Consider the following 13376-nt stretch of genomic DNA (forward strand, 5'->3'; position numbering starts at 1 on the left):
CGAACCCTCTATAGCTACAAAACAGGCCAATCTCTGAGCCTGTTATCTATCATGTGACGATTAATTGTCCTCTGGAGGGCAACAACCGATATTTTGGTTCTTCCGGTGTAGACAGTGGAAGTCCAGGCCAGGAGTCCATCTCTCGTTCGCCATACAATGTTTACAGTCCAACTAGCAACGTGAAGCAAAAGAATGAAGTCAGGAGACGTCTATATGACCAGATTTTACACATTTTGGCTCATCTCTGGCATATTAATGCAGATAAATTAAAACAACGCTAGTTGATGCAATTTGGTCAATGTGTTCCGCATCTTTTACTCTCCGTGCAGACTGTTGATTGGTCGGACTAGAAAAAGAAACCAGAAGGCTTCCACCTCCAAAATCTCGTCCCTCATTTACAAATCCTGATTATTCACATGTAGTTTCTAGAGATTATAAACCAGCTAACCAGCTAAAAATCCACAATTTATAAACGCAACAAAGATTCTGCAACAAGATTTAAGTCTGAATCAACCTCTCAAAAACCAGGTACGTCCCCTCAAATACATATACTGCACAATTCTCAACAAAACCAAAGTCCTCAACATCATTAACTAATCCTAACATTACATCTGTTACCAAGTATTTCAACCATGTTCCTCCTTGACCAAAATGTGCAGAGCTAAAGTAGTGGAACAGCTTTGTCAGATAATCTCAAACCAGTAAATCATCAACAAAAAAAGTTTCGGACTTGTCATCATTATTGCCGGGATCGTTGGAAAGCTTCAGTAGGTTCAAAGTTTCTATGATTTCCTTCCAAAGCCTGAACAGATGAAACCTCCGGCAAAATGTTAGATGTTATGAATTCTGTAATACCCATTACTTGTGTGCGTGTGCGTGTAAGTATTCGTGTGTGAACCATCTTTCCAGCTGAGGGTACAGCATCTGGACAGTTTGCTCGTGGCTGTGTTTCTCAGATGTGACTGATCTTTCTACAGAACAGAGTGTGTAACGAATATCTGTGCATTGGTCTGTAGAGTAATATGAATATGTGTGTATCTGTGTAAGTGCCAGGGAGGCTGTGACTCACTGCACAACCCTTCGCCCTGTCATACCTCCTCAACCTGTAACACGCACATATGCAAACACAGAAGTGGTGGATACATGGTGCCTTGGCCTTGATCTCTGTGTGTGTGTGTGTGTGTGTGTGTGTGTGTGTGTGTGTGTGTGTGTGTGTGTGTGTGTGTGTGTGTGTGTGTGTGTGTGTGTGTGTGTGTGTTTCAAGGTATTACTCATGTTGTGGGGACATAAATCAATCTGTCACTTTTTGGGGAATTGTCTTTCCAATAAGGACGAAAAGCTAGTCCCCATAGCATTATCATTAAAATTAAGATATGTTTTAGGTTTAGGTTAGGTTTAGGTTAGGGTTAGCTCAGCAGTTGCTAACGTTAAGTTTAGATTCAGTCTTTAGGAAATCAAGGGTGTAAAATCAATGTAATGTTATCTGAAGTACGACTGTGTGTGTGTGTGTGTGTGTGTGTGTGTGTGTGTGTGTGTGTGTGTGTGTGTGTGTGTGTGTGTGTGTGTGTCCTCTTATTGGCAGTTTCTCTTCCTTTTTGCATCTGCTAGCTCAGCTCTACATGTCAATCTGACAGAGGAAAGAAAGGATTCTCTCTCTTTCTGTCTCTCTTTCTCCCTACCTCCCACTCTTTCTCGCACTATATCTCTCTCTCAGTCCCACAGCAGCAGCACAAAAGGTTTACACATTCATAAACATTAAGCGACGTGCGTATGTGTCATGCGTCATGGAAGGAACCTTCCCGTGTGGGTTATGTATATGAATGAATGGCTTTGCGCCCCTCCCCAGAAAGTCCATGACTGTACTTTCCAGAAATAGAGTATGACTTGCTAAAGTGGAACTAATGCATCAGTGACGACTTTCCATCAGGGTTGAACATGTTGGAGACCGGGTTTTACCTCCCGCAGGCTTGGATTGCTGGTAGCTCAACCTGTTCTCAAAGACGCAAATGCATGCGCTTCAGCAAACTGGCACATTCGATTTCCCGCGCCACAGTGTGCATCTGGCAAATTTGGATTATGCATATATGCACAAACGTACCTAGACACGCATAGACAGGCAGAGGAAGGTGTAGGCAGTGTTACGCAAGCAATAGAAGTCCCTCTGACACACAGCTGACACACCACTGACTCAGCATTACCTCTCCAACAGGTTGAATGGAACACTTATCTCCCTCTCTGAGCTGAGGACGCCGATACCCCTTTAAATCAAGCCCCTCGTCAAAACAAGCCTCCTCTGAAAATTAAGATCTAAATACCAAAATCAGGAGTCCAGCAATAGAGATTAATGAGATATTTTTCTCTTTTAAACTCTGGGATATGATGATGATGTAAAAGGCTGTAACTATAGCAACCCAAACCTGTCATCCAAGAGAAACACCCCCACCATATGCCCATGTTGCATTCTCAGTGTCCCAGTGTTTTTAAACCCACAGAAACAGCCAAATCCAGAAAGAGGACAAATCATTTACAAGTATTTTTTTTTCTGAAAGGTAAAAGTCTGCGACTGTTAATGATGAATTATGAAGATGTGTGTCACATAAGTCCAGTCAGATCAGGTTTACTTGTGATGCTTAAAACCACATTTAAAGGTTCAGTGTGTAGAATTTTGTGGCATCTAGTGGTGAAGTGTCATGTTGCAGCTGAACACCCCTCACCTCACCCTCCCCTTCCAAACATGAGTGAGAACCTGTGGTAGCCTTCAGTTTGTCCAGTCTGGACTACTGTAAAAAACATGGCGGCCTCCGTAGAGAGGACCCGCTTTTAATGTGAATATAAAGTATTTAAATGTAAAGAGCCCATTCTAGGGTAAAGAAAAAAACAATTTGTACAATTTAGTTGAAACACACTCGTGAAAACATCACTAGGATTATTTTATATTCGGTTTCTGCAAATAGTTCCCTTCTACCTAAATCTTACACACTGGACCTTTAAATGTCGCACAGGGGATTTACTTGTCCACATTAGACACTGTCAGGAAAAGGCCGAATATGAAGAGCTCCTGCTGCTCTACCAATCTCATCCAGAGGAGGGTGCTAAAGCTGCTCTTTACCTTGGAGAGCTGCCAAGTGCATACCAAACTGTTACCCAATCGTGTTTGTCATATAAGTGTGAAAAAAAAGGCAACCATTACAGATAGAGTGTTGCAGCACACTCCGAGGATTTATTTGAACAGGGATAAGACAGCAGCCGTGTCTGATATTTCATGGTGAGACACCTTCTCCTTCATGTTGCTCCACACAGGAAACACAGGCTGTAAAGTTATGCAATTGTGAGCAGTGCCAAGGTGCAGTTATAGGGTTCTTCTATTTGTGCAATTATAACGGAGTAAAGCATTAACACTGGGTAATGTTCGAGAATAATTGCCCGCTCAAACTGCTTGCAGACTTTGTTAGCACACACACTACAGGAGCTTTGGATTAGTCACACATATGCAAACACAGCTACACACATGCCCACGCACACACGCACACATGACCCAGATGGGAGACAGATGTTTCATAGACAAGGTCAAGGAGTCCACACTGTAATTGTCTGCTCCATTTCTCAGTATTCTCGGCATTGTTCAGATCACCACATCCACGTAAATCCAGGAAATTTCCTCCAGAATGGAAACCATGTCCCTCTCTCACAGGCCTGTCTTTTCTCTTCTCTTTCTTATATGAGGACACACAAACACAAACACAAATACACACACACACACACACACACACACAAAACACTGCAGTTCTCTGCTCATGTAAAGCACATGTTGCTGCAATAATAGCATCCTAAATCTTTCTTCACTTCATATTTCTTTCATTCTGACTCCCTGTAGAACTCTAAACTCTACCAATAATCTAATATTATCAGTTTTACATTCATTGTTTTTAAGTGCAATATTAATTACGTGCAATAGCAAATTTATTAGTCTCATTTATTGGTTGTTTGTTCATTGGTTTGTGTCTTGTCAGATTTTTTTAAGATTTTAAACTACTAAATTGTAAATAAACTGTTTTTCAGAAGTAGCACCTCTAAATTTGTTGTGCTGCTTTCTCTTGTTCAATAACAATAAAGGCTTTCTATTCTGTTATATGCGATCTGTATCTCCTCCTTTCTGGATGTTTCTGATGATTCAGAGAAAGTGCTGATGATGACTGACTAATGCCAGAAGGAGTTTCTAATCTCATTATCCCAAACCCAAACTAATCCGCCATGGACAACACCTCCAACTCATACAGACACATGTTGCATGATACATGCCAGATATACTGTGCGTGTGCATGATAACATCAGGTGAGCCATTCCAATAAAGATGTCGGATATTCAGGATACGCTGCTGCTGGGATCAGAGGGAATCAAGAAAACAATCCTGCATGGAGGCACAGGAGACATTCCTAAATTCATCACGGGGGCAAAGGTACTGTTGGCCTTTAACACTTTATCTGCACTTCACATTAATCTATGGCTACGCCCCAAATATATATGCACTTTCATTTAGGCTTTGCAGTCCTCCAGTATAAACTAGGCTGTGCGGGCCTATAACTATTTTACGATAAGTATCAAATCCAATTAAATCATCTTTCAGATAAAAATAGCAACTATGAGGGATCTTGTTCTGGACAAATGAAACAGGATGAATTCAGAAATAACTGAAAAAGCTTGTTTCTATGCTTTAAATCTAATCAGAGCTACTAATGAAACCTAACATATGCATTTGATTATCATGCACATATGACTGTGTGCAGACAAAGCAGAACTGTTTTTATCCGGAGCATAGTGAAACGATTACAAGGCGTGAAACAATGAGAGGATGTCCAGACAGAGGCTTGATGTTACAGAACACTGTGAGTATTCTGCAGCCTGGGATTTAAGCAGGACTTTTCTAACAAAGGATCAGATCAGCTGTTTGCGCATTAAGAACAATTGCTGTGTGCAGTGTCTCCCTGAGGATGTTTCTTCATATGCCCGAGCTCCATCACAAGACACACTGTTATTGGCCTGTTGAAGAGTATGACCGTAATATATTCGTACCAGGTCCAGAGGGCTGTTGCTCAGTGTGGAAGGTTTCATTACCTGTGATTTATGCATTGGTAATTATCTTGACTTGTGCCAGTTTCCAGCAGTCGTAGGATGCAGCAGCAGGATGAGTGAGGGGAGGCACGTTTATGTTTTTACAATTCCCACCGGCAGCCAGCAGAGGTTGATAGAGGATGTATATCACCCGACTTTTTTTGAGTGTTCAGTATAGGTCATAAATCTTGCCTCCTCCATGTTAGTGAATGGGACATGGACCAAACTAAAAAGTAATTTAAGGTAGTTCTCATCCCACTGTTTGTTCAAGTGTTAATTTTCTGGTAAGTTTGGTTTTATTTAGTCATTTGATGTTGTAAAAATGGGCTGAAACTTCATGATTGACAGCTGAGACTGACTCACTATTGGTCGAGCGTGTGTATCGGCGGGGCCTGGCTGCTGCAGGTCAATCACTGTGCAGACTCTGGCTCCAAATGCACAAGATGTCTGTGTCAGATCTGGGATATTTAAGCTTGCTTTCCGGATAGTGGGAGGAAGTGGAGATGTGTTGACCCTCTTTATATCACTCTACAGTAGATGTTAATATCTGTGGTAAATGTTACAGTTCCTGTATCTTTTCTTTTTTATGATTGTGGAAATCTTTGCCGGTCAAACGCATGAGCCACAAGTCAGTGAGGGCACAACATCATCTTATAGGGTTAAACAATCATTCTTGACTCATGCAGGAAGTGTATGTGAGGACACTGAAACGTTGAAATATAAGATGATGAAAAAAACTGTTTAAGTGCACACAGTTTACTTTCCATGCACATCACACAACCATGAAACCTTGTCCTGTCTGTCCCCCCTGATGTGTCTGTCGACCCTGTTAGATAACTGAGCTGTGTGAAGCTTTTGACATAGCATTGACTATTTAGACTGATGTTCAACAAAACATGTTATCTATGCCAGTCAATGAGTTTTGGCTTCTGTCAACATGTCATCTTACCATTTCATTCTATGGTATTTCTGATCACCTGCTTTTCAAGTCCATCAAACTGTGACAGTTATGTCACATTAAGAGATTTGCTGTGGGCTTTTTTTTTTGCGATTGTCAATTTATTTAATTGTCTGAGAATATACACAGGCATAGAAAATAAGGAGGAAATGACAATACATACTTCTACATGTTGAAACAGAGGACAAAGACATAAACTAGAAAAACAAAAAGATAAAAATACAATATAAAACGAGTACACGCAACTCTGGACCTGTCGCGGTTGGTGGAGAGAGCGATCGGCGACTGGGCACACGGCTCCGCGTTGCATGTGTTTTGCACACTGCGGGAAGGATAAACGCTTCACTTCCTGCGTCTGTCACGCGACGTCAATCCTTGTCTACTAATTGCGCAGGACAGAAAAAAAAATTAAATACGGACAAATAAATACAATAAAATCCGTCCGTCTGTCCGTCCCAAAAAAAAATAATACAGACATTTTTTTTGGGACGGACAGACGGACGGACGTCTGTCTGTCCGTCCCAAAAAAAATATATACGGACAGACAGACGGACGAAAACAAAAAATATATATAAAATCCGTCCGTCTGTCCGTATTTTTTTTCTTTTTTGGACGGACAGACGGACGGATTTTATATATATTTTTTGTTTTCGTCCGTCTGTCTGTCCAAAAAAATAAAAACGGACAGACAGATGGACGAAAACAAATTTAAAAATAAAATCCGTCTGTCTGTCTGTCTGTTCAGATTATTTTTGGGACGGACAGACGGACGGATTTATTTTTTAAATTTGTTTTCGTCCATCTGTCTGTCCGTATTTTTTATTACGGACGAAAAAAATAAAATAAAAATAAAATCCGTCCGTCTGTCCGTCCCCAAAAAAATGTATATGGACAGACAGACACGTTCGTCCGTCCAAAAAAAAAATTATAGGGACAGACAGACGGACGAAAAAACAAACAAATTATTTACGTTGCTACGTTGTAGCACTAACGGGCCCGAGCACACGCATTTTGAAGCCTGTTGTGGTTAGTGGAGAGAGCAATCAATGACCAAGCGCACATCTCCGTGTAGGTAGGTGGCGCTATGACACTGAGGAAATATTGACACATAGAGCCATTCAGGCTTGGACTCTGATCACGAGACAGATGTTTGGTGGTGATAGGACAATGCACAGTGGAGTTATGACAACATTGTCTCCTTTGGCGAAGGATGAACCTTCGCCGCACCTCAATGTTTACACGGTTTGAGGAAATGTCACAATTCTGAGTCATTGGATCATTCTGACCATGATCCAATGACTTGACTGAGCTCTTTTGATCTGTATATTGTAAAGCAGCCAGGAGCAGTTCATCAAAGTATAAAACATGTCACTTCCTGTAGCCAGCAGGTGGCGCTGTGATTTTAAGTCATGATTTCTGTGTAGATGTCATCAGGCCGGGACTCTTGTCTTACATGACTAGTTTGGACTCGATTGGACCAAATATGTCCGAGATACAGAACCTCATGTTTTGATGGCGTGTAATCAAACTTTGATGTCACGCCACGGTCACACCGTGTGATGAAATCAAATATACCGAGGTAGTTTATATCTCCATCTTGTTGTGATGACACTCACCTCAATTTGAAGTTGATCTGATGAAAGCTCTACGACAAGTTCGTCAAAGTAAAAATTTGGAATATGACCAAAATGGCCTTAAATCCAAAATGGCGGGCTTCCTGTTGCTTTTTTCAAATTGCACCTCTGACTTTTTTTGTTTGTCTGGTCATGATACACCTGGGCTACGATTTTTGTGAAGATCGGTGAAAGCTAACTGAGGGGCTTTTCCTTAGATGGCGCTGTTGAGCCATTTTTCCACGCCCATTTCAAATTACTCCAGAATACAATTACGTTTGGGGGTTTTGAATTCCCTGCAAACTTTGGTAACAATTTGAGCATGTCTAGGCCCTGAAAAAGCCCCAAAAGGGAAATACAACTCCTTCGAAATACAATAGGGCCTCCCACCGTAGGTGCCCTAATTAGGCTGTGTTGTAATGGGACCAAAGGAGCAAATACATACAGTATGTGTATGTATTTATAAGAGAGTTCACATAGAGGGGGGCTGAGTCTTGGAGTTAAGGTCCATTAATGTAGTGAAGCAGAGAACAGGAGATGTGTTATGCTGCCACCAGAACAAACATTTGATCTGTGAGTGATAGAGTGTAAGCTGCCTGCCACTGTTGGACCAGCAGTCTCCTACACAACATGGCAGTGGTCTGGACTCATTCAGTAAATCCAAGGAAGCAAGGCACAATTTGTCCCACAGTGTGTGCTTTTAAAAATCAAGCTTCGTACAGTTAATTTGGTTCTTTTTCCTCCAGGTGACGTTTCATTTCCGCACCCAGCTGTGTGATGATGAACGCACAGTAATAGACGACAGCAAAGTGGTGGGGACGCCCATGGAGATCGTGATCGGCAACATGTTCAAACTGGACATATGGGAGACTCTGTTGGCCTCCATGAGGATCGGTGAGGTGGCGGATTTCTGGTGTGACATCAGTGTGAGTGTTTTTATGTGGGACCTTGTCTTTTGTTTGATTTTAAAGCACAGTGGATTATATCTTTTACAGTCTGAGACATGTGACTGTGCACGTTAGACATCACGCTGCAGATGTGGAGGTCACAGTCTCTAATTTCAATAACAAGCAACAAATCAACACAATAACACATGTTTTATGTGCCACAATTATACATTTAGAGCTGAGACATAAAGCACAAGCATATTTTTCAACCATCCTAAAATAACTCACATGGTCATAAAAATAGAAAATCAATATGGAGGCAGGTTATAGGAGAGAAAGTATCGCTATACATAATATTTCCGAGGCGAACCTTCTCCTTCCGTTCACTTCCAATCTTGTCCGGTGGCAAGCAAATCCACAGCATGGCTTCGTGTGGAGTTCAACACCAGTGAACTTTGACCCTTCGGCTGCAAAGAGTTGACGTATGACAGATGATCACAACTTTCTCAAAACTGGATCAACAGGCTACACCAAGCAGAAACACTTACAGAATTATAATAACAATAATATATTTGAATATTAACGAACAATCCAAACCCAGTTACAGTTTGAATTCCCTGCATAATTCTGTGTGAGTAATCTTTTGTTTGTTTCTGTGGAACCTCTCCCTGTTCTAAAAGCTCACGCAGATATTTGGCACATAAACATGTACGCACCAACACAATTGTTGTGATGCAAACATACCTCCTGTGTGTGTGTGTGTGTGTGTGTGTGTGTGTGTGTGTGTGTGTGTGTGTGTGTGTGTGTGTGTGTGTGTGTGTGTGTGTGTGTGTGTGTGTGTGTGTGTCAGAGACAGATGGATTGAGGCATATTGTTATTAATCTGCAGCTGCCTCACTTTCCTCTAATCGGCTCTGATTCCTGCTGAATCAGCACTCCGCTGACTCCCCTCCACTCTGATTAGATGTGATTGAGGCTTAGCATTTCATCACTCTCACTCTGAGCAACATGGCCGCTCGACACTCACTCTACTGTAAACCCTCTGTAGTGTCACTGCCGCCCAGTGGAGGCCAAAGTTAACATGTTGAACAGAGGAAACAGATCGCAGATGATGTGAAACTGCTCATAATGAAACTTTTATTTGATCAGTTTAATGTGAAATTAATCTATCTATCTATCTATCTATATTTCTCATGAATGGAATATATGTGTAAGTAAAGGAATTGTGGTCTGTGCATAACTTATTTTCACATGACCACTGACCAGGAATTAAAGTATCAGAATTAAAAAATAAACATTCTTTCCTATTTTCTGTTATGTGTGGCATTATAACAATGTAACAAAGGTAATTTTATAAATGCAAAAATAGACTCTGATTTGGTTATTGGTAAAAAGCAATATAAAATAAAACTAGAATGGTTGTCAGTAGAGTTTATACCTCCGCAAAGGACCAACGGTCCCCTTATGAAACCAATTCACAATAATTCACTTGATCCATCTCACAATATTAAAGAAAATGAAAATAAATATCTAGATTCTCCTTGAGTTATTTCCTAACCCATAACACATCCTTCCACCAAGTTTTTATGGTATCTGTCCAATAGTTTTTGTGTAATCTTGCTAACTATCAGACAGACAAAAAAAAAAACTGATTAAAGAAATCATAACATAATAATAAAATGTTTTATCCGAAACAAAGTTTTTCCATTGTGGAGTTTTTAGAGTAGTAAGCTGCGTTTAAAGTAAGAAAAAAATTAGATGAAATGATGGCAGGGTTGGTCTTTGACGGTCATGGTGATTCCTGCAAAGTCTGAGGAAAAATCTAAAGCTACTTACATTACGAAACTCTAATGTCACTGTCCCCTCAGTCACCTTGAGTCTAAACTGAAGACCACTTATTAATAGTCAGACCATTATTATTTACTGATTTCATTCATAATTTTGACTTGTGTTAACCATCTTCTCCAGCACACTGGCGTTTACCCACTTGTCTCCAAGAGTATGCGACGCATTGCTGAAGGCAAAGACCCTGTCGACTGGCACATCCACACGTGTGGCATGGCTAACATGTTCGCCTACCACAGCCTTGGCTACGACGACCTGGATGAGCTCATGAAGGAACCCAAACCTCTGTACTTTGTCCTCGAGCTGCTCATGGTGAGGAAAGACTCGGCACAACCACGCAGGTTTGAACGAGGATGTTATGTGTGACTTGTGGAATCAAACTCCCGTGCATTTTGCAGGTGCAGCAGCCCAGTGAGTACAACAGGGAGTCGTGGGCTCTGAGCGATGAGGAGAGGCTGAAGATCGTTCCTGTGCTGCATGGCCAAGGGAACAAGCTCTACAAACAGGGACGCTATCAAGACGCTACGCAAAAATACAAGGAGGCCATCATCTGCATCAAAAATGTTCAGACTAAGGTCATTACATCAAATGAGATGCTGTTAAATAGAAAAGAAAAATGTATGGATTCAATTCAAATTTGAATGGATGGATGGATGGATTCAATAGAAATATGAATGGATTGATGGATTCAATTAAATTCAAATTTGAACGTATGGATGGAGCTTACAGTATGAATAGACATAGATATTCACTATGTTCGCCCTTCAGGAAAAATCTTGGGAGGTCCCCTGGTTGAAACTGGAGAAAATGGCCAACACCTTGACCCTGAACTGCTGCCAATGTTTGCACCGTATGGAGGAGTACTACGAGGTCATCGAGCACACCAGTGACATCATCAATCAGCACCCAGGTTAGGCACTAAAGGACAGACGTGTGATGAAGGAGTAACAGTGGCGTTTTTAAAGCAGAAATACGTTGTTTTTAAAAAAGTACATAATCACATTTCAGTTGGTTGATTTATGAGTGTGAGAAACTGTCGTGCCGTGTAAGTCTTACTACAGCCTCTCAGTTTATCCAGCCTTTAACAAGCTGGCTATGTTTTTTTTACAGTGTCTGTGCATATGTGAGTTTTTATTGTGGCTGTAAATTTACTGTATGTCTCATGTGTCTATAAAACTCTGAGTGTGTAAAAGAAGTGCAGCCTCTTTTTCAACACTATAACATGCACAGCCTATACGTCTACATGCTCATATCTTAGATGCTCATCATAAATGGTTGTTTATATTAGTAATTTGTTGCACATACTTCGTCATCTAGCCCACACTCTGCAGATGTCCTTCACGTGAACGGCTGCTGTCATATGTATATGTGCTCCTACTTGTCCTCCAGGCGCAATGAAGGCCTTCTACCTACGAGGGAAAGCCCACATGGAGGTGTGGAACGAGGCAGAGGCCCGGCAGGACTTCAGCAGGGTGCTGGACCTGGACCCTGGCATGAAGAAGGCTGTGAAGAAGGAACTGGCTGTGCTCAATATGCGCATGGAAGAGAAGAACCAGGAGGATAGGGAAACGTACAAGGGCATGTTCTGACCAGGACAGACTGCAGACAGGCTGGACAATTAGTGACGTGATGTGACAGAGACGGAGTGAAATTGTTGAATTAAAAATCTCAATGTTTGATGTTATTTTCAAACAATAAAATAATACATTGATGCTGGTTTAATAAATCAGGAAGTTGTATGAACACCACTCTTTAGGCTCATCTTTCTTTTTTTACCAAACCATGATTGAGACGACATTTAAGTTCAATTCACCCATATATAATCCTATCTTTAAAACGTTCTTCAGCAATATGTCATAAATGCTACTATTATCAATGCATTACATGATTTGCCTGAAAAAGTATTATTACATTATTAAATAGTGTTTAAGAATAGAAAGTAATAATATCTTTGTTAGCTTTATTGTCAAGAGTTAGATAGGAAATCCATAAATCTCTCGTTAAATATGCAGCGGGAGCCAGTTTAGCTTATTTTATCTTAGTTTAGCCTAGTTTAGCTTCACTTAGTTTAGCTTAGATTATCTTTGTTTAGTTTATCTTATCTTATCTTATCTTACAGCTAGCTTGGCACTGTCCAAGAGAGAGAAAGTCTTACTAGCACATGTAAAGGTCATCGCATAACACAATCTATTTATTTAGTTTAATCCAGGTGAACAGGGTTATGTATTATTTGTAGACTGGATTAAACAAAAAAGATTTCAAACAAAGTAATTCATTACTGATAGATGGTTTGCATTTTGTCCAGAACCTGGGTGTTTCCCTTTATTTCCAGTGAGAGGTTGTGTCAGTCTTCTTATCAAACTTAGTCTCAGGGGAACAGCAAATATGTTTCCTAAAATGTAGAACTTTTCCTTTAATGCTTGTGTTTTGATCTGGAATACTCTTTTGGAATACTTCAAAAGAAACTCATCCAACCATTCATCTGTCTGTCCCAGAATAATGACAGCCTCTGGCCTCTGTTAAAGACCTGAAGTGCTGGCTATGTTCTTTTTAAAGAGTACTCCTAGAAAATCAACTTAAAACCAAATCACGTCTCAAAGTCTTGTAAGCACATTGGCCTCCCACAAGGTGGAGCTGTGACCACATCCTCAGGGTTAGCCTGAACCCTCCTGGAGAAAAGGTCCTGAGCTGCATTCACATCTTCATGAGGAGTCTGGGGGCTTGTAAAAATAAATGATGTGGCTGGTACTTGCTGTTCATCTCCCTCCTGTCTCTCCTTTGTGCAAGCCTTTACCGCAGAGTCTTTAATACAAAGTGGTGTGAGAAAAGAAAGGAAACAGGCCTAATGGAAATGAGGAGTTCTGACTCATCCTCCTCTGAGTTTCCTTAGAACCACAGAAATACACTGGAAAAAACTCATTAGAATGTTCTTAGATTGATAGTGTTGCAACACACTGAGCTCAGT

General features: G+C 40.8%; 1 protein-coding gene across 1 annotated transcript; it reads left to right on the forward strand.

Moving 5' to 3' along the window:
- The first annotated feature begins 4250 nt into the window (after nucleotides 1-4250).
- aipl1 (aryl hydrocarbon receptor interacting protein-like 1) lies at nucleotides 4251-12159 on the forward strand. Its single transcript, XM_035153624.2, has 6 exons — nucleotides 4251-4456; nucleotides 8427-8606; nucleotides 10535-10723; nucleotides 10810-10986; nucleotides 11180-11321; nucleotides 11801-12159. Exons 1-6 carry the CDS (start codon nucleotides 4352-4354, stop codon nucleotides 11998-12000), a joined length of 993 nt encoding a protein of 330 aa, XP_035009515.1. The 5' UTR covers nucleotides 4251-4351; the 3' UTR covers nucleotides 12001-12159.
- The last annotated feature ends 1217 nt before the right edge of the window (nucleotides 12160-13376 follow it).

This window comes from Hippoglossus stenolepis, chromosome 4, assembly GCF_022539355.2.
Source record: "Hippoglossus stenolepis isolate QCI-W04-F060 chromosome 4, HSTE1.2, whole genome shotgun sequence".
NCBI classification, from domain to species: Eukaryota; Metazoa; Chordata; class Actinopteri; order Pleuronectiformes; family Pleuronectidae; genus Hippoglossus; species Hippoglossus stenolepis.